Source organism: Narcine bancroftii, unplaced genomic scaffold (genome assembly GCF_036971445.1).
Source record: "Narcine bancroftii isolate sNarBan1 unplaced genomic scaffold, sNarBan1.hap1 Scaffold_677, whole genome shotgun sequence".
Lineage (NCBI taxonomy): Eukaryota > Metazoa > Chordata > Chondrichthyes > Torpediniformes > Narcinidae > Narcine > Narcine bancroftii.
In genome coordinates, this window is record NW_027212189.1 from 15,343 (window position 1) to 36,969 (window position 21,627).

General features: G+C 42.7%; 1 protein-coding gene across 1 annotated transcript in view; it reads right to left on the minus strand.

Annotated features, from left to right (window-relative positions):
• LOC138751094 (Krueppel-like factor 3) overlaps window positions 1–21,079 on the minus strand; it is a 32,275-nt gene extending 11,196 nt beyond the window's left edge. Inside the window, exons 1-2 of the mRNA XM_069913170.1 lie at window positions 20,937–21,079; window positions 6,002–6,099 (exon numbers count right to left, since the gene is read on the minus strand). Coding sequence (XP_069769271.1) covers window positions 6,002–6,058 — 57 coding nt within the window. The 5' untranslated portion in view covers window positions 6,059–6,099; window positions 20,937–21,079. The remainder of the gene's footprint in view (window positions 1–6,001; window positions 6,100–20,936) is intronic.
• Between the last annotated feature and the right edge of the window lie 548 nt (window positions 21,080–21,627).

Genomic DNA, 21,627 nt, shown 5'->3' on the forward strand with positions numbered 1-21,627 from the left:
ACCGGTATAAATGATTTTTGCAATTTCTCCATTAGATCTGTGAATGCTTTCCATTGTCTATCCACAGTCAACTCCCCCATAAACACCACCCAATCAATCTTACTCAACTCCCATCTCATACCATCATAATTCCCTTTATTTAAATTCAGGAATTTAGTCTCGGTTTTAATTTCATCACTCTCCATGTCGAGTGAGAATTCGATCATATTGTGATTGCTCCTACCCAAAGGGCCTCGCACAACAAGATTGTTGATTAGCCCCTTATCATTGCATAATACCCAATCTAAAATGGCCTGCTCCCGAGTTGGTTCCTCGACATATTGGTCTAGATAACCATCCCGTAAACATTCAAGGAATTCCTCCTCCTCAGTATTTTTACTAATTTGGCTAGTCCAATCTATATGCAAATTAAAGTCTCCCATGATGACAGCTGTTCCCTTATTGCACGCTTTTCTAATTTCTCTTTTAATGCCTTCCCTCACCTCTACACTACTATTTGGAGGTTAGTTCCTCTAAAGCAGTGGTTTTCAAACTGCCCCCCTCAACTCACATTCCACCTTAAGCAATCCCTTACTAATTATAGAACACTCGTGGCATAGGGATTACTTAAGGTGGAATCTGAGTTTGGGGGGGCAGTTTGAAAACCACTGCTCTAATGTGAAGCACTTACATAACATGTAAAATATCAAGGTCAAGCAGAGAGAGGTTTTTCTTTGGAATTCAATTCAAGTAAATCAAATGATGGATTGGAATTATCCAGGATCAAAAATAAGATGAAAATTTTCAAAAATATAAATTTGATAAACCACTAAAAAATTCTTGTATGATCATTCAGTAGGCATGGAAGACAAATGGGTTCCTTCCCCATTGATTGAATTCTGAGACTTCCTCCTCCTGCCTTCTTTCTTGAAGAAGGGCTTAGGCCTGAAATGTCGGCAATATATCTTTCTCTCCAACAGACACTGAGAAGACCAGCTGAGTTCCTCCAGCATTTTGGTGTGTTTTTACTACAAATCACAGCGTTTGCAAACTTTAGTGTTTCAGACAAATGACATTCCCATTGTTATCCAAGAACAAAGCAGCTTGGAAGGTTGCAGTCCTGCATTCATAGGAACACAAGGGACAGCAGATACTGAAATCTGGAACAAAACAAAATGAGTTACTGAGGGACTCAGTAGGTATGGCAGTATCAGCAGAGGGAAAGTTTTCAGGTTGATGCTCCACTTTAAGATGTTACATACAAGGTAGTTTTCTTTTAGCTGGAGTTCCTGTGTTGAAAAGCTTCGAGTTAATCCCAGACAAATGAATTTAAATACCAGATTCACAGGTGAGGAGAAACTTGACCTAAGTTGCTTGGAAAAAATGAACAATGCAGCAACTGGGTGTGGTACTTTTGAAATTTTGTTCCAATTTGCAACTGCTGCTTTATAAAGTATATTTGGTGCTTGCAGCTGAGGATAATTCCTACCCCTTTGTTACACGTATTGTCTAATTGGAAGGATTGTCATTAGAGAGCCAGATATAATTTTTAATAAATTACATATTTTTCTACAGGTGTTTGAGCACTCAATTGGAAACTTTATCATTACTGTGGTGCTTTTGACATTTAATAGAAACGTTCAAAATTCTTAAGGGATTTGACAGCCTAGATGCAGGAAGATTGTTCCCAATGTTGAGCAATGGAGGGAGTGCAGAGTGCAGAGGCGATTCACCAGGCTGATACCTGGAATGGCAGGAATGACTTATGAGGAAAGATTGCGCGAATTGGGATTGTACTCACTGGAGTTTAGAAGATTGAGAGGGGATCTCATAGAGACATATAAAATTCTGGCAGGACTGGACAGGATGGATGCAGATGGGATGTTTCCAATGATGGGAAAATCCAGAACCCGGGGCCATGGTTTGAGGATAATAGACAAACCATTTAGGACCGAGATGAGGAGGAATTTCTTGACCCAGAGGGTGGTGAATCTGTGGAATTCATTGCCACAGAGGGCAATGGCCAGGAAGTACACTGTGGCTACCTGAAAATCCAACTCCTGCCTGAACCTTACTCGCTGGAACACAGAAATGCAAAGCTGTGTTCCGCTGGAGAAAATTATTTACAACTTAAGAAAAAATGTATGACACTTTTTAAAAAATTTGGCAACCATACTTAAATTCCATAGTAGCACGATTATAGTGTGGACCATTATACCTTGCCACCCTACTTTCCCTGTCTATCCTCAATTGGTTGGGGGGGGGGGGATGGGGGTTCTATCCCATCCCAACCAGGGAAAGTCAAGAGAAGAAAGCAGTCTGAGCACTGGCCGCTGTATTGTGATAAGCCCATAAAATCCTGATGTGCATCTTATACCTTTTTTATGAGTGTTTTGAATGTTGTGTGTATCTGTGGTTAGTTAAGTGTTAAATGTTGAAGGTGAGGGGTGGGGAGGCAGGGGGGCAAAAAGAGCTTTAACTTTGCAGAAAATGTATAAAGCTGATAATTGTAAATTGTAGTCAATGCTGATACTGTTCACATTGATAATGTTGATCATGTAGGAGCCGCCGAACGCTCCACGCCTGAAGTGGCGATCTGATACCGGGAGCCCGCAGTCTACATAGCTGGCCGAGTGGCATGATGATGTCAGAGATGGGCTTCTGACCCCTTTATAAGCAGGGCTGCCAGAACAATAAATCAGTGTTGAATTTACTCCCGTAGAGTGGGTCTCTTCTTTGAGCATAACCTCTCCTGCAGTAGCAGCCGCTACAATAACTGAGTTCAAGTTTGGAAAATTATAAACAAAATATTCAAAAAGAAAATCCTGCTAGTAACGGTATTGTTTCCCCTTTCACTTGACCTCCAATAATACAACACCTCACATTTATCTGGATTAAACTCCATCTGCCATTACTCTGGCCATATCTATAACTAATGCATGTCCTGTTGTATTGTTTAATAGCCTTCTACACTGTCCACAATTCCACGAATCTTTGTGTCATCTGCAAACTTAGTAATTATTGAATCCACTTCAATTTGCCTATAGAAGAAATCGTTCCACAGACGATGCCATAACCTTGTCGTTTCACTCCGACCTGGTGCACCTAGAGAATTATGCCTCATTCGCCAGGCTTCTGTTCATTGACTTCAGCTCGGTGTTTGATGCAATCATTCCTCAGAGGCTGGTAAAGAAGCTGTCCTCGCTGGAACTCTCACCCCTCTCCGTAATTGGATCCTGGACTTCCTAACAGAAAGACCACAGTCGGTCTGGGTAGATTGCAGAATACTAAGCACTGGTCCATTTCAGGGCTATGTGCTCAGCCTGCTCCTGTTCACTCTACTGACGCAAGACTGCATTGCCAGATCGAACTCCAACAGTGTCATCAAGTAGTTGGTCTCATTAGCAACAATGATGAGTTGCACTACAGAGAAGAGGTGGAAAATCTTGTGAAATGGTGCGAGAGTAACAACCTGAGTCTCAACGTGGACAAGATGAAGAAGATGATCGTGGACTTCAGGAGGACCAGTAAATGACCACACTCTACTACACATCAACAACTCTGTAGTGGAGAGAGTGGAGAGCACCAAGTTCCTTGGAGTTCACTTAACTAGTGGAGACACATCTCTACTCTTGTCAGGAATGCCCAACAATGACTGTACTTCCTATGAAGACTGAAGCAGGCAAGGGTACCAGCCACAATAATGTCAAGCTTCTACAGGAGCTCTATTGAGAGCATCCTGGCCAGCTACATCACAGTATGCTACGGATGCTGGAGAGAAATGGATTGGAGGTCAATTCACAGCGCCATAAGAGTGGCAGAGAGGATCACTGGAGTTTTCCTCCCCTTCATCAATGTGATCTATCAGGATTGTTGACTGAAGAAAGTGAGCAAAATCATTAAGGACCCCTTCCACCCTGCACACATGGTTGGTGTGGCGGTTAGCGCAACGCCTTTACAGCTTGTAGTTACACTGATTAGAAGGATTCTATTTCCGAGGTCGATGTTAAGTATAAGATCATTGTATATTTAAATCACAGCGCCAGTGATTGGGACTAGGGTTTGAATCCCACACTGTCTGTAAGGAGTTTCTACGTTTCCCCGTGTCTGCATGGGTTTTACCTGGGTGCTCTGGTTTTCTCCCACCATTCTAAACCTACCGGGTGGGGGGTTGTAGGTTATTTGGATGTAAATTGGGCAGCATGTACTCGTGGGCCAAAATGGCCTGTTACCATGCTGTATGTATGACTACATTTAAAATAAATCTTTCAGCTGCTCTCATCAGGGAAGAGATACAGGAATATCAGAGCCAGCACCTCCAGGCTGAGGAACAGATTTTTCACAAGAGCAATGAGAATGCTAAACGAGCGAAGGATCTGCTCACACTAACCATCCGAGACTCTCATATTTACGAGACAATATTTATGTGTGTGTGTGTGTGTGTGTGTGTGTGTGTGTGTGTGTGTGTGTGTGTGTGTGTGTGTGTGTGTGTGTGTGTGTGTGTGAGAGAGAGAGAGAGAGAATACTTGCACATGTACTGTTTGTCTGTATGTGTGGTTGTGTGTCTGCATGTTTTGCACTGAAGATCGGAGAATGCTTTTTCATCAGGTTGTACTTGTACAATCAGATGACAATAAACTTACTTGACTTGACTAATCTACCCACCTACTTTTTCATCCAAATAAGATATACAGCATGGTAAAGAGTCCATGCTGCTCAATTACACCCAATTAACCTACAACCCTGGTACATTTTGAACTGTGGGAAGAAATTGGAGCACTCGGAGGAAAATCATGTAGACATGGGGAGAATGTACAAACTGTGGCGGATTCAAACCCCAGTCACTGGTGCTCTAACAGCATTGCGCTAGCCACTACGTAAACCAGGCCGCTCATAGTTGGTTGAAGATTTACCTCAATAATAGCCCAATAGACCCGGTAGACTTCCTATCAATTCTACAAAGCAATTGAAAAGATGCAACAGGTCCCATTCTTTTTATAATATTTAAAAATTAATAGTTATTTTGTTGGCGACACTGATGATAAACTCAAATAAACTTTTGTGTAATGGGGCCAAATTATCTTAATGAACTATTTCATTTTAAAAAAACAAATATTGCCCTGCTAATAGCATCCTTTTCTGACACATATTTTGCTAGCATCTCTTGTGAAGGCCAAAATGTGTTCAAATAAAATACAAACAGCCACCCTATGCCAGACAAGGACTGAACAAGTTTAAAGGAATGATAGGTGATCTCATTGAAACATAACAAGAGTCTTCAGGAGATTGACAGGATGGTTGTGGATCCGATGTTTCTCTTGGATGGGATCGCAGTCTCAAAATAAGAGGATAGCCAATCAGGATGGAAATGTGAAGCTATTTTATTCATACCAAGGGCAATGAATCTTTGAAATTCTTTAGCTAAGAGGGCCATCCAGGCTCAGTCTCCCAGTGTGAATGTTAAATATTGATGGAATCATGGGATGTGGGGTTAGTGCAGGAAAATGGAACTGGGTGAATGATCAGCCTGATCTTATTGAATGGTGGAGCAGGCACAAGAGGCTAAATGTTCTTGTGTACTTGCAAAAGCAAATATTTATAGTGAAATTATATATCCTAGCTCAGTACAAACCGCCTAATTTGGATAAGGCTGTGAAGAAACACCAACTTGAATTTGTCCTTGGTCAAAGCTCAAGAATGTGTATTTTCACCAGCGAACTGAGATTATCAAATTGGATAATCTATCAATCAAGATGGGAGCTTTTTCTTTCCTGCATGTTTCAGCAGTTCACTGGATAAACTCACTGTCGTATAGATCACAATCAAAATATTGCATTCTTTTCAAACCCATTGTTAGAGAGGAAGAAGGGTTTTCAAATATCTTCTGTGGTTTGAAGGAGGGCCAAATTATCATAGCTATTCCACATGTATTAAAGAAGCACAGAGTCTGAAAATGCAAATAATAGCTAATCTGAAACACTTTAATTTTAGGATTCATGTTTCTCCTCAGAGTCATGCTCACCGTTGAAGCTGGCTCCATTGGGTCTTGTTTGGCAGGCAAGCAGTCAAACATGAGCATTTTGAGGAAACTTCAGTGCCAGAAAGACTCAACTTTTCTACCTGTTAAAGAAAAAAAATCCTGAGTATGACTCATGTAATCACTTTTTGCCCACATGAATAGCACAACCCAAGTAAATGAAGCACCTATGAGAGGCATCCAATTGAAGCGTGTCCTACATGCCCTCTGCTCAATATTGGGGAAACAATTTGGTCTCCTTTCACAGAGGACCTTCTCTTACTACCCTATCATTGCATAGGATGCCATGGGTTAATGCCAATAATTGCACATGACTACTTGACTGTTGGCCTCCAACATCACAACAAAAGTAGTCCATCCCAATGTTGTACCTAAAAAAGAATCAGATAATCTCTTTGCTTTGATAATCCCCAAATGTGAACTACCCTCACCTGACTTAGTGAATGTCTCTTCAATATGTTGTTTCCACAGTGTGATGTCTCCACCATGGGACTCATGCAAGTCCTCACTTGGTGAATACCCTAATTTTCAAATGGAATTGAGAATGCATCAGTGTTGAATACTACTGCATAATGTGTCTCTCTTCTATTGATAAATTATAAATGTTAAATCAAAACTGAATTAAATGGAACAAATCCAAAGGTTTTTTCAGCTTTTTACGATGTTTGGATAGTAAACCTAAAATAGATTGATAAAAATTGCATTTGTAATTATTCTAACATTATTCATATTAATACTTTTGAATTAATGATTATTCTACACTTGATAAAGTATGGGAAGTGAAATAAAACAATACATCTCAATGTAAGCTCAGTGCACTTTATTATACGATACATCATGCACAAATTAATTGAGTAATGCATTCTTGCATGAAGGATGCAGTCACAAAGCACAACACAGAACCTTCAAGAGTTTTGGACACAGCCATAAGATTAAACTTATACAAATTGTCACTCAAATTAATATAAATAAAACCATCTCTCTGCACAAATATAGCCCAAACAGTTCAACTTGTTTTGAAATGCCAAATATAAATATATAAATTACACAAGTCTGACTTGTGGAAGATGACAGTATAAATTAATTTTGCTTGGCTCTTATGGATCTTCTCAGAAGTGCCTGTCACTTCCTCAAAGATAGACCCATCTAAAGAGCCCTTCTGCTTTTTCCCCAAAACCATTGATGATGGGCATCTTCTTTACTTTTACATCCAATTCGAAAATACTTTTCTTGTTTTAATTTCACAAGTGATCTCCTGTTCACATTAGTATACTGTTACAATGTAATAATACTGTTACAACACTGTTAAAAATAAGGCAGCCAACATAAAGTTATTAGGCACTTTCAGGTGGCCAAAATACCCTGATGTAAAGCCACATATTCTACCCCTGAAAGAACAGGAGGCGCACTTTCCAGCCCTCCTCCGAGAGGGATAATCACCGGAGCACTGAAGTCCTCCTAGGCACCTGAATGCAGCTGCCTGAAAGCGACTGCTAAGGGGATGACAATCAGCTGGCGAGCGCACGACAGCTCCCCTCCCCGCAGCCCCTGCCCCCCAGTACGGGATGTCAGGGCAGGAGCAGGCGGTGCAGGACGTCAGGGCTGCACTGGCCACCCCAGCCCTGACATCTCGAAGGGACAGGAGCCGGAGTGTGCTCCGAGGTGCCTCCCATGCAGCTCTCCCTTTCAGGTGGTCAGTGCTGCACTTTTAGCGCTGCTACCTGAACAACCATTACATAGGACTGAATCCTCTTCTGCAGGCACATTCTTGGAGGAGAATGGACCTGAAAGTGGCTATTGTAAGCAAGTCTGAGCAACTTTCCTGGCACAAATTTCAGTGTATCTGTAAATTGTATGGGGATAAACTCTCATATTATATTATATGGTATGCGCCGCTTAATGTCCATGACACATTCTGTGAAAATAAGTGTTATGCGATGTGGACGTTGTGCAAACATCATATTACTGTATAGTATATACTTAGCAAAGCAATGTGGGATACTGGTGCCTAACCATTTAATCTGGAATCATTGGGACCTGCTGTTGTTCAGAATCTTCCAGAATTTTGGAATCATTTTAAAATGGTGGTCCCTTTAATCAAATTTGATGTTTCAAATTACGCAAAATTGCACAAAACAGGGGGCATGGGGTGTGAAATTAATTTAGATAAATAAAGACCATAAAAATCATTAGCGGGCTTTTTTAAATTTTAAAATAGAACTTCAAAATAAATTGGCTCAGACACTGCAGACATCTCAAACAGTGCAAATGCAGTAAACGCACATTTCAGCTCAAACATCACGTGAGAATAAACTATTTTTAAAGACTTCTTCCAGTGTTGTCTGTTTAATTAAAAGAGGTTTCTGTCTAAGCAGTCTCTCTTTAGTTGAATAAACAGCCATAACTTCAAGCTCACTGATAAATGAACGTTGTTCCATCCCACCAATTAACTGATCGCACATTTTATCCATATCATCAATGGGCATTTTTTCACCTGTGTGCACAATGTCTTTGTCCTCATTATGACTCTCCTCATGCTTATCAATATGTAACACCATTTCAGCAATTTCCCCATCACTTAAGGAATGCACAACGGGTGCATCATTGTCAATTGTTCAGCACTTCTTCGATGTCAGCTGCCTCTAACACTTTTGGTATAGGCAATGAGGTTAACAATCATCTTCCTCTCGTTACTGACACGAAAACCTTCAAAGTCTTCACCTGTAGGCTCATTTTCATCGAACGTTGTTGATGGCCAAAGTCTATGCCAAGCATGTTTTAATGTTGCTTCAGTTACATTTCTCCATGCATTAACAAGTGCATAATCTGCAGAAATTTTTTCACCACAGATTTAAGATACTTTATCCTGTGATCCTTCTTAAATTTTTGCAGCCAACCATGTGAATATTCACACTCACCCTCAAGGTTCAGTTCTTTGTGGTTTGTTTCATTACAAGCAGACCAGGCAGTGGCACGCATTCACTTCTTTGTTGTCGCACCCACTCAATAAGCACTCGGTCAATATCTACTTTTTTCCCCCTAGGCAAAGATTTCCTTTTATTCATCAGTCTGTGGCCATCGCTCTCACTGTAAAACTTCAACAATCATTCTTTCTGTTTTCTCAAATCATATATGGTGGACAATCCCACACCATAATCTTTTGTTAAACAATGCACAGATATGCCACTATCAAGCTTCCGCAGTAACTCCACCTTCTGCACAATCGATAATGAGAGAGGCTTCCTTTTCTGCATCTTACTGCTACCCATAAGGGACTCTGCAGCTCTCTTTGCCGTGTTCCAAGGCTTCTGACTGGCAGTGTCGACTGGAAGGGCAGGTGGCGACGATGCTCGACAGGGAGGAGCACTTATAAAGTTACGATAGCGCTAATCAGTGATGGCGGTCGAATAGGAGTTGCTCTTATAAAGTGATAGTTGCACTAATTAGAGACAGCACGCGCCAGGAAGAGTCAGAGCGATGATACCGCAAATTATCAATGTGGAACGCGATGGGATAGATGGGAGTTGAGCGAGGGTCGCGTCGGGCCATGTTTGCCGCCAAACTCCATCTTTGATGAGCAGATGTCATCTACCAAAAAAAGTGCTGGTTTTTGGAGGTGGCCATTTTTCAGAATTCCGGATGAAAGGTTATGCCCCTGTACTGAACTTACATTAAATTAAATTGTTTAATTTTTCCTCACTTTTTAAACTTTTATGTAAATACTTTCTTAGCCTACATCACACACAATTTAACAAAGAGGATCAGGATCATCCACATCACTATTCTCAACTTCCTCATAGTATTCCACTGGAAGAGTGGCAGGTCGAATAACATGAAATTACAGAGTGGCAGTCCATTGATGAATTGTCGCTCTGTAAAGCCTGAAGGACCTGGCTGAGGCTCTTCTTTGGGGAGGTGTTGGCTTCTTCAGGAAACATGGCCAGTGTTGTTTGCCTAGTTTTCTTTTTCTTTTCTTCATAACTTTCTTTATATTCAGCAAACACTCTATCAGTGAAAAGCATTCATGTTTGGGTCCATCTCTTCAGCAAGCTGTTATAGACTGCAAATAATCTGGCGAATCCCTTAACAGTGAACCTCTTCTGCACCTGTTCTTCTTCTGCAGTTTCCTTTTCCCTTGCCTCTTCTTCAGCTATTCACTCTAGCTCCAGAAACTCTTCATTTGTTAGTTCCTCAGGAACCACCTCTAGTTCTTCAATGACCTCATTATCTATATCTAGGTTCAGGTTGTTGTTTACCATCTCAACAACAGCCCTATTAATCTTTGCAATCTCAACATCTTCTTCAAATTCCTTTAAGACATGTATATACTGCTACATATGCCATTCACGCACTCTTTGGTCACATCATTTCTTTGTTTTTGAGGATCATCTTGATTGTCGAATGCGACCTTCCTAAATCATGGACAATAGAATTCACTTCCATGCCACTTAATAACCTTCTGTTTCACTTCCAAATCGATATTTCTCCTTTGCCTTTTGCTGCTGTTATCACTAACACTGGTTTTGCTGCATTTCAAGATCAAGATTTAATTTATTGTCATAGTAAAAAAAACAGTGTCCTATTACATGAAATTTCTTTTTGCCCGCTGCAATGCAGACAGGTTCAGCACTGGCAGGAATCACCTAAGTGCCTCTTACAGTCAGATACAGTCAGAGAAAAAAAAGCAAAAGAAAGTCCTCCCAGAGTCGAATGTCCGTAGATTCACCTCTAGTACTTCCGCAGCCATTCAGAGTCTAGACCAAACCATTGGCAACCCGAGCTCCAGATTTGAACCTCCTACACAGTCAGGATCCCTTCAGCACCATCGGCACCCCACCCCCCCTCACATCCTGGTTCCGATATCTGGTATCCCTCCAGCCAGTTTGAGCCAGGTTCCAGCAATCTGTAGCCTGGCACAAGTCTCCTGACAGCAGTCTCCAGAAGCCCACAGCCTCCATGTGTTCCTCGCCTCAAGTCACCAGCAACCCACTGCATTCACTGGTCCCTCAGCCTCAGAGCCCCTCACAGGTCAGCCACTGTGGTCACTGTCCCATGGGTCATCTCCTCCACATTTCCTTCTCAGACAGTGGTGGGGGGGGTGATCTTTCTGTTCTCTGGTGCCATGCTCCAGTCCTCCACGTCCCCAGAGTCTGCAAACCCTCATGGCTGCTGCGAATTAATAGGCACCACCATCTTGAGCACAGACAATATGAGAAAGAGGTATTGACGACTTTTCTGGCCTGAGCCCTTCTTCAATGAATGACAGATAGGAGCCATGATAGATAGAAAGTACAGTACAGTACCTACATACATAAGCCTTTGTATACAAAAAAACGTGTTGCTCATGTTGTGTATGGGAAGTTGGGACCTTTACTAGGAAAGGTATGACGTGAACAAAAAGGACGGGTTGCACCTGAACAGGAGGGGGATGAATAGGTGTTGGGAAGGTTTTAAACTAGTTTAGCAGGGAAATGGGAGCCAGAATGAGCGGGCACAGAATTGAGAAAATGGTGGAAGGTTTAAGCTATGTGTAGTGAGTTTGTGAGGAAGGATTTGCAGAGAAGGGAGCATAAATGTAGTAAACACACAGAAATGCAGGTCTTGCAGTGTCCCTAGGAAGTAAGATATACAAGTGAAGTTTTGGACCTGTTCCCTTCTCCAAAAAAGCAGGAAGGCGTCTGAATTAAAAGGGCGAGGAGCACAGACCAACAGCCAAAAGGAGTAAATTGGATATGGATATAGGGCAGGAGAGAGGAAAGATTAGAATTATTGATTGGGGGAGGGGGTTGGCTCAGTGAGTGCAAAGCTGGGGGGAAGGGAAAGAGAGAGAGAGGCAGAACTACAGGAGAGGAGACATAGGGATAGATGGGGGGGGGGAGGTTAATGGAAACCAGAGAAATTCTCTGCCCCATTTCCTTGCCAACATGTCGACCATGGTCTTGTGCACTGCGAGACTGAGACCACCGACAAATTGGAGGAAGAACACCTGCAATCGGATGGCATTAATATCAACTTGTACTCACTCAGAGCATAAACATAGTCAGTTGGAGGATTTGAAACTTACTTATTTCAATGCAAGAACTATTCGCAATAAGGGAGGTGAAGTGAGAGCATGGATCAGTATGTGGAATTATGACGTTGTTGCTACCGTTATGTTGGATGATGCAATGACAGGATTGGCTGATGCAGATACTGGTCTTTAGATGTTTTAAAAGGAATAGGAAGGAGATAAACGAGGTGGGAAGGGGGAAGGAGTAGCATTACTGGTCTGGGATAGCATCACTGCTCCAGAAAAGGGGACAATGAGGAGGGATTGTCTGCTGTGCCAGTATGGGTGGAAGTCAAAACAGGAAGGGAACAATCACTGTATTGGCAGTAGTCTGTAGGCCCCTAAATAGTCTTTGGGACATGGAAGAGCAAAGGCAGATTTTACAAGGGTGCAGAAATAATAGGATTGTTATTATGGAGGATCAGCTTCCCAAATATTGACTGGCAGCTCCTTACTGCAAGAGGACCTGTTCTGGTAATGGGGCAGAATTTTCAGGTGGATCCAAGAGGGATTGCTGACACAGGATGTAGACAAGCTGACCAGAGGAGAGGCCATACTGGACCTAGTACTGGGTAAAATTATCATTTTGGTGACAATGACTACAATTCCCTGATCTTTAGCATATGTATGAACAAGATATAGACAGACAGGTAAAGTGTTTAATTGGGGAAGAACTAATTATGATGGGATTAATCAGGAATTGGGGAGAGTAAATTGAGAACAGATGTTCTCGAGGAAAAGCACAGAAACAATGTAGAGAATGCTCAGTGATCACTTACGTGGGGTTCAGGATAGGTTTGTCTCATTGAGACAAGGAAAAGATGGTAGGATAAGGGAACTGTGCTTGACAAAAGAGGTAAGGTGGCTATTAAGAGGAAGAAAGAAGCATTCAAAGGGTTTAGGAAGCAAAAGACAAGAAGGGATCAAGAAAATTATATGGTAGCTAGAAAGAACTCAAGAATGGACTAAGGGGTGCAGGAAGTGAGAATGAGAAGGCAAGTAGGATTAAGGAAAACCTTTAGGTGTTCTATGTATACGTGAAGAACAGAGGGATGAAAAGAATGAAGGCTTAAGGATAAAGAAGACCACATGAGTCTGGAGGTGGAGGAGGCTTGGGGAGGTCCTAAAGGAATACTCTGCTTCAGTGTTCACCAGAAAGAGGAACCTTGGTCAAAATGTGAGGTCAGTGTAGAACAAGCTTATGTGCTGGAGCATGTTGAGGTTAAGAAAGAGAAAGTTCTGGATTTTCTTAAAAATATTTGATTGATAATTCCCTGGGACCAGATGAGGAGCTGTATTTCCCAGGTTACTACAGAAAGCAAGGCAAGAGATTGCTTGAGCATTAGCAATGATCTTTATCTCCTCCCTGGCCACAAGGAAGGTATCAGAGGTTTGGAGAATGGGAAATGTAGTCCCCTTGTTTAAAAAATGTAAAAGGGAGAATCCTTGGAATTATAGATCAATGAGTCTTACATTAGCTGTGGACAAACTATTGGAGAGGATTCTTAAGGACAGATTTACGAGCATTTAGAGAAGTACAATCTTCTCAGGGAGAGTCAGCATGGCTTTGTGATGGATACCTCGTGCTTGACGAGCCTAATTGAGTTCTTTGAGGTGGCAATTAAAGAAATTGATGATGGTAGATGTGGTGTATATGGATTTTAGTAAGGCATGTGGCCAGGTACCCCATGATAGATTCATTCAGAAAGTCATGAGTTATGGGATCCATGGAATCTTGGCTCTATTGATTCAGAATTGGTTGCCTGCATAAACCAGAATGTAGTAGTAGATGGAACATATTCTGCTTGGAGGTCAGTGATTAGTAGAATTCCACAGGGATCTGTTCTGGGGGCCCTGCTCTTTGTGATTGTTATAAATGATCTGAATGAAGAGGTAGAGGGATGGATCACTATGTTTACAGATGATATAAAGATTGGAGATCTTGTGGATAGTATAGAAAGTTATTGCAGGTTACAACAATATATAGACAGGATGCAGAGTTGGGAGGAAAAGTGATAGATGGAGTTCAATCTGGATAAGTGTGAGATGATGCATTTTGGAGAGTCATACCTGAAGACAGAGTACATGGTTAGTGGCAGGATTCTTAACAGTGTGAAAGAACAGAGGGACATTGGGGCAATAAATCCATTGATCTCTCAAGGTGGCCATGCAGGTTGATAGGGTTGTTAAGAAGGGTTATGGTTTGTTGGCCTTCATTAGTCATGGGGTTGAGATCAAGAGTCATGAGGTAATGTTGCAGCTCTACAAAACTCTGGTTAGACACTTAGAGAGAGTATTGTGTTCAGTTCCGGTTGCCTCATTACTGGAAGGATGTGGAAACTGTGGAAAGGGCACAGAGTAGATTTACCGGAATATTCCCCGGATTGGAAAATGTCTCACGTTTGAGAGTAAGTTAACACAGTTGGGGCTTTTCTCTTTGGAGTGAAGAAGGAAGAGAGATGACTGAGATTGTGAGAGGAGGAGATAGGGTGGACAACCAAAGCCTTTTTCCCAGGGTGGGGCTAGCAAACTGCAGAGGATACCTTTACAAGGTGAGGGAAGAAAAGTTTAGAGGAGACATCAGGGGTAATTTTTTATACACAAAGAGTAGTGGGTACCTAGAGTGCATTACCAGGTTTGGTGGTGGAAGCTGGTACAATTGGGAAATTTAAAAAACTTAAGACAGGCATATGGATACAAGAAAAAATAGAGGGTTTTGAAGGAGAGGTAGTGAAGGTTTAGTTTGAGTAAGTTTATATAGGTTGGCACCAGGGGGCCTGTACTTTGCTGTAAAGTTCTATTTTCTTACTGTAATAACTGTCCATCCCAAAGAAGAAAGAAGCCTTAATAATCTATGGCAGAAATGGACGAACAACATTACCTGAGAAGTACTTGTTACATCCTCATATAAACCAGACTTTCAAATTAGTGGATCGGTTCAGTAAGATTCTGGGCAGTTTTAACTTCCTGAAGTAGGGAACACAGACTGCAACAAACTGCAGAGCGCATTGCCAGAGAAGCTTGGGAGGCCATCTGAAAGCGCTGCTGGAGAAGGCCGAAGCATAGAAAATGGGTTGGCATTGAGGTTAGACTGAGAAATAACCTCTTCAGACCCACGCTCCCATTGATCTTACTCTCAAACGTAAGATCACTGGAGAAGAAAATTGATTACCTGAAGCTGGATCTGAACCTGAGAGAACTGCAGGCCTACTGTGTTCTAATGATTACAGAAACTCCATTCCAGACTCAGCGATCCAGCTGAGGGGACCTTCAGGTCAGACAGAGATGCTGCCGCTTCTGGCAAACCTCGAGGAGGGGAGACTGTGCATTTACATCAGCGAGAACTGGTGAACAAATGTCTCTGTTGTGAAGTCATTCAGCTCAGAAGAGATAAAGTACCTTCTTGTGAAACGCAGACCCTTCCACATGCCCAGGGAATTCTCAGCCATGCTAATCACTGCAGTCTAGGTTCTGCCTTCGGCTAATGAGAGTGAAACCATGAAAAAGCTTTACCATGTCAATTTTGCCACCAGAGAGAACACCCTGGATCATGTGTACACCAATGTCCCTGGTGCATACAAGCCTGCACTTTGCCCCTCCCCCCCCCCCCCACCTTCGCTACTCAGATCACATATCTGTCCTGCTAACCCCAGTATACAGACCGCTGGCAAAGATTAGTTCACAGGGAGATCAGGACATAGCCTGGGGGTGAGGTACAGCAGTGCTGCCAGACTGCTTTGAGACCAAGGACTGGAACTATTTCATGGAAAGACCACAGCCTGTTCAAGTTGATATCAGAATGTCGAGCAATGTCATGATGAGCACTGCCGCACCTCAGGGCTGTGAGCTTATCCCACTCTTATTCACATTACGGACTCACAACTGCATCTCCAGATCCAGCTCTAACAGTGTCATTAAGTTTGCAGATAACAAAACAGTAGTTGGTTTAATCAGCAACAAAGATGAGTTGTACAGGGCCCTGGTGAGACCCCACCTGGAGTATTGCGTCCAGTTCTGGTCTCCAATTTTGAGGAAGGACATACTAGCTATAGAGGGTGTGCAGCGCAGATTTACAAGGTTAGTTCCAGGGATGGCGGGGTTGGCATATGCTGAAAGGCTAGAAAAACTGGACTTGTATCCGATGGAGTTTAGAAGGATGAGGGGGGACATGATTGAGGTATACAAAATCATCAGGGGGATAGACAGGGTGAAGTCGGATTACTTGTTCCTAATGATGGGGGAGACGAGGACTAGAGGGCATAGTTTAAGAATACAGGGTAGGCCCTTTAGGACGGAGATGAGAAAACATTTTTTTTACCCAGAGAAGTGTGAATCTGTGGAATGCTCTGCCACAGAGGGTGGTAGAGGCAGATTCGCTGATTATGTTCAAAAGAGAGTTAGATAAGACTCTAGTGGGCAAAGGAGTTAAGGGTTATGGGGATAAGGCTGGAAAGGGGTACTGATGGTAGTGATCAGCCATGATCTGTAAAATGGCGGTGCTGGCTCGACAGGCCGAAGGGCCTACTCCAGCTCCTATTGTCTATTGTCTATTGTCTAATATTGAGAAGAGGTGAAAAATCTTGTGATATGGGGCAAGAGTAACATCCTGAGTTTCAGTGTGGACAAAATGAAGGAGATGATTGTGGACTTCAGGAGGACCAGTAATGACCACCCTCAATTATACATCAACAACTCTGTAGTGGTTAGTGTGGAGAGCACCAAGTTTCTTGGAGTTTGCTTAACTAGTGATCTATCGTGGACACACAACATCTCACTTATCAGGAAGATGCAACAGCGGCTACACTTCCTGAAAAGACTGAGGCATGCAAGGATACAGGACACCATTATGCCAACCTTCTATAGGATCTCTAACAAGAAGTGAACCAGTACTTGAAGGGCCGACATGGCCTGTTTCCGTGCTATAAGCGGTTATATGGTTATAATGTCCTGGCTGGCTGCATCACCGTGTGGTACGGTGCTACAGAGAAATGGATTGGAGTTCAATTGGGTGGCAGAGAGTATCACTGGAGTATCCCTCCCCCCATCCCCCACCCCCACAATGATCTACTGGGATCATTGTCTGAGAGGGTGTGCAAAATCATTAAGGATCCCTTCCACCCCACTCACAGCATCTTTTAGCTGCCCCCATCGAGAAAGAGATACAGGAGTGTTAGAGCCAGTACCACCAGGCTAAGGAACAGCTTCAGTGAGAATGCTGAATGACCAAAGGATGTGCTCTCACTAATCAAATTAGGCTCTCCTATTACGAAACAATATTTATGTGTTTGTATATATGAATACCTGTCCTGCACATGTACTGTTTGTATGTGTGTTATGTCTGGTTGTGTGTCTGAATCGAGTACCAACGAATGCTGTTTCGTCGGGTTGTACTTGTGGAATCAGATGACAATAAACTTGAGTTGACGACTCATTGTTCTGGTAATGTTTTATATTAAATTATAGGGTTTCTAGAAAGATAAATCAGGTCCAAAGGAAAGGGAAGAATTGCATTTATGCAATATTAGTCATCCTCTCAGTATATCTCATAGTGGTAGATCCAATTATGTATTTATTGATTTAATCAGGGGTGTAATGTAAGATAGGTAATGGCAAATTTGAGATTACATTGTCCCCAAAGTTAGTAATGTGATAATAACAGATAATGTATTTGATGATATAGATTCAGGGATAGCTATTAACTGTGATAGTGAGAGATGGTCAGTATGGATATGATAATTTTTTTTGATGATGTATGTGCTGTATTATTTTGGTGCAGAGTCTTTTCAGGGACTCTGAAATTACCCTGCACAACCTCTGGCCAATAAAGCAAATCAGCATTATTCTGTGTGGAGAGAATTGGGATTGAAGTGATGGTGGAGAATCCAATTAAGGTGAGGTGGAGGGAATTCTTGATTACAAAACTGCTGTTTTTTATCCCTACAAGCCTCTGCTGGGAGTTACTGACCAGCAAGATTCCAAATCACATTTCAAGTCAGATTTCCCCAGAGGTTCTGATTTGCCTCAGTTGAGGTTTGGAGGAAAATTAACAGGAGTCCCTAAGAAAGTCCCTACTGGCTTTTACACTGAACTTCAAAATAACTATGAGACCAGAACAACTTATGTAGGAACAGCTGAGGAATAGTTCCAGTCCTTGGTCTCAAAGCAGACTGGCAGCATTGCTGTGTCTCACCCCCAGGCCATGTCCTTATCTCCCTGTGAACTAATCTTTGCCAGCGGTCTGTATATTGGGGTTAGCAGGACAGATATGTGATCTGAGTAGCGAAGGTGGGGGGGGGGGGGGGGGGGGGGGAGGTGAAACCTTGTATGCACCAGGGACATTGGTGTACACATGATCCAGGGTGTTCTCTCTGGATACTAGGCACTGTGCAGCAGGTAAGAACTGGTCCTGGTACTGCATTCAGTTAATGCCTCACATTATTACACCAGCTCGTTCAGTGACAATGAAAATGATGGGTTTATTATCATATACATCATACAAAGTACATATGCACCAAAATTCTTACTTGCTGTAGCTGAATGGGTACTTGCAAAGAAAAAATATAATAGTGAACTAATTGAATTCTTTCTTTGGCTTGGCTTCGCGGACGAAGATTTATGGAGGGGGTAAAAAGTCCACGTCAGCTGCAGACTCGTTTGTGGCTGACAAGTCCGATGCGGGACAGGCAGACACGATTGCAGCGGTTGCAGGGGAAAATTGGTTGGTTGGGGATGGGTGTTGGGTTTTTCCTCCTTTGCCTTTTGTCAGTGAGGTAGGCTCTGCGGTCTTCTTCAAAGGAGGTTGCTGCCCGCCAAACTGTAAGGCGCCAAGATGCACGGTTTGAGGCGATATCAGCCCACTGGCGGTGGTCAATGTGGCAGGCACCAAGAGATTTCTTTAGGCAGTCCTTGTACCTTTTCTTTGGTGCACCTCTGTCACGGTGGCCAGTGGAGAGCTCGCCATATAACACGATCTTGGGAAGGCGATGGTCCTCCATTCTGGAGACGTGACCCATCCAGCGCAGCTGGATCTTCAGCAGCGTGGACTCGATGCTGTCGACCTCTGCCATCTCGAGTACTTCGACGTTAGGGATGTAAGCGCTCCAATGGATGTTGAGGATGGAGCGGAGACAACGCTGGTGGAAGCGTTCTAGGAGCCGTAGGTGGTGCCGGTAGAGGACCCATGATTCGGAGCCGAACAGGAGTGTGGGTATGACAACGGCTCTGTATACGCTTATCTTTGTGAATTAAATTGAAAGATAATATATTCATTGTATTCCTCATGCAAAAAAAGTGACTTGCAATAATGCAGACAGTCCTTTTTGTGATGACGAAGTAATTGATGATAAGAGTAACAAGGGGAGGCTTCGGAGACTGATAGTTGTTGCAAAGAAACAATTCTTGAATCTAGAGATGCTGGTCTTCTATGCCTTCTCCCTAAAGAATGCTGTGACAAGAGCCTGTGACTAGGGTGATGGGGATCCTTTATAATTTTGGCTGCCTTCTTGAGGGAGGTCAGGGCCTGTGATGGACCTGGCTATGTTTGTTACCTTCTGTGTTTTTGAGCAGTCAAATTCCCAAACCAGTACGTGATGCAACCAGTCAGTGTACTTGACATAGTGCACCTGTAGAAGTTGGATAGAGTAGCCAATTGGACCAATTGCTCCCAATTGGGTCCCATGCCTAAGGGTAATATCATCTTTAGTCTTGTTAAATATACCATATTGCAGGTTTTGTACAGAACAGCAACGATTTTAATTTTCTTATGAATTCTTAAAAAGTCAGTAGTGTTTGTTTATACTGTTTATATTTTAAATTATTTTTACTGTAGAAATCCAAAATAATGACCTCCAAAATACTGGATTGCCTGAGATAACAAACTTTTTAAAACTCTGTCCCGAAATTTAGATTTAGTGCCACTGATGTTCAAGTTTTGAACATGTGAGCACTAATGTTGCTTAATTAATGTCAACAAACATTGTGGCGCCATTTTTAGTTGTGATCCATGCTGTGAGCAAGCTACACACATTCTTTTAATATTTTGTGGGGTTTTTTTTTAGGATTCCATGGTTCCTGTAAATATGAATAAAAGACTAAGGGATAAAAGAAGAAAATATTTAAGTCGTAGTCAGAAGAGGGCTATAACCAAGGCAAAGAAGGCCGAAAAAGAAAAGGAGAAAGGTGGATTAGATGAGTATTTCAGAAAATACAGAAAAGCTAGTGGAGCCGCATCACAGTGAAGTTGGTAACACTAAAGGAAGCCAGTCTGAAGAAGTTATTCAAGATAATCAAAGTTTGAATTTATTTACTAAAAGTGATATTAGCCCTTTCAAAAGTGTTCAATTTGACAAACAAAGAAACTTGCCTATGAAGTGAACTGAGATTCAGTGGTGATGGGTTGTGCTGATGGCTGGCTTCTCCCCCAGTGTAGTGTGAATAAAAGCTCTTATGACTGGAGGGAGAACAAACGCTTTTATTAGCTTATAACTATGGATGTAGTCTTCAGAAGGGTTCTGGGTTTAGGAGGGAAACCAGGGTTATAGGTGGAGCCGGGAGGCAGGGCCAACCATCAGCACAACACACTAGCAGTGAATCCTAGTTTACTGCACCCAGGCTCCGCTCCCATCTATCCATATATAACCCAGGTTTCCCACCTAAACCCTGAGCCCTACTAAAGACCCTACCCATTATTATAAGCTAATAAAAGTGGGTGTTCTTCCTCCAGTTGTGAGAGCTTTTATTTGCGCCACAATTTTATTAACTTATAACAAGAAGATGGAAGCGCTGCTCTAGCTGAGTTTGCTCCTGGTCGACCCTCTATCTCTAGATGCTGCCGAGGAGTTTGCTTACTGGCTGGACTGTTTCCAGGCCTACCTGAATGCGACCAAGGACGTGTTCAACTCGGATGAACTCGAGGAGTCGGTCCTCGTTTCCGGGTTAGGAACTAAAGGGTATGCAGTCATTCGGGACTGTGCAACCTATGATGCTGCCAGTGAGGCTTTGAAGGCTCGGTACCTGAAATCACAAAATGAGGTCCTAGTGAGGCATCGTCTCACTCTAGGTCGGCCAACTGCAGTTTCTACATAATGAGCTCTGCCATCCAGGGGGTTATCCACATGGCTCATTTTGTCAAGGAGACCAACCTGCCCTGCTCAATGGAAACTATCAGGGAAATGTCCAGGTCTTGCCAGGTCTGTGCGGAGTGCAAGCTGCACTTCTACTGCCCCGCTAAGGTGCACCTGATTAAGTCATCCCGGCCCTTCGAACGGCTCAGTGTCGATTTTAAGGGACCTCTCCCCTCCACGAACAGGAATACATTTTTTCTCTCCATCATTGATGTGTACTCCCGCTTCCTGTTTGCTATCCCATGTCCAGATACATCCACCTCATCAGTAATCAAGGCCCTAGATTCTATTTTCACCCCATTCAGGTATCCCGGCTCGATCCAATAGCAACCAGGGCTCGTCATTTATGTGTGAGGAGCTATATCAGTACCTGCTGGCAAAGTGCACTACATCCAGCAGGACAACTAGCAACAAACCCTGGGGGAATGGGCAGGTTGAAA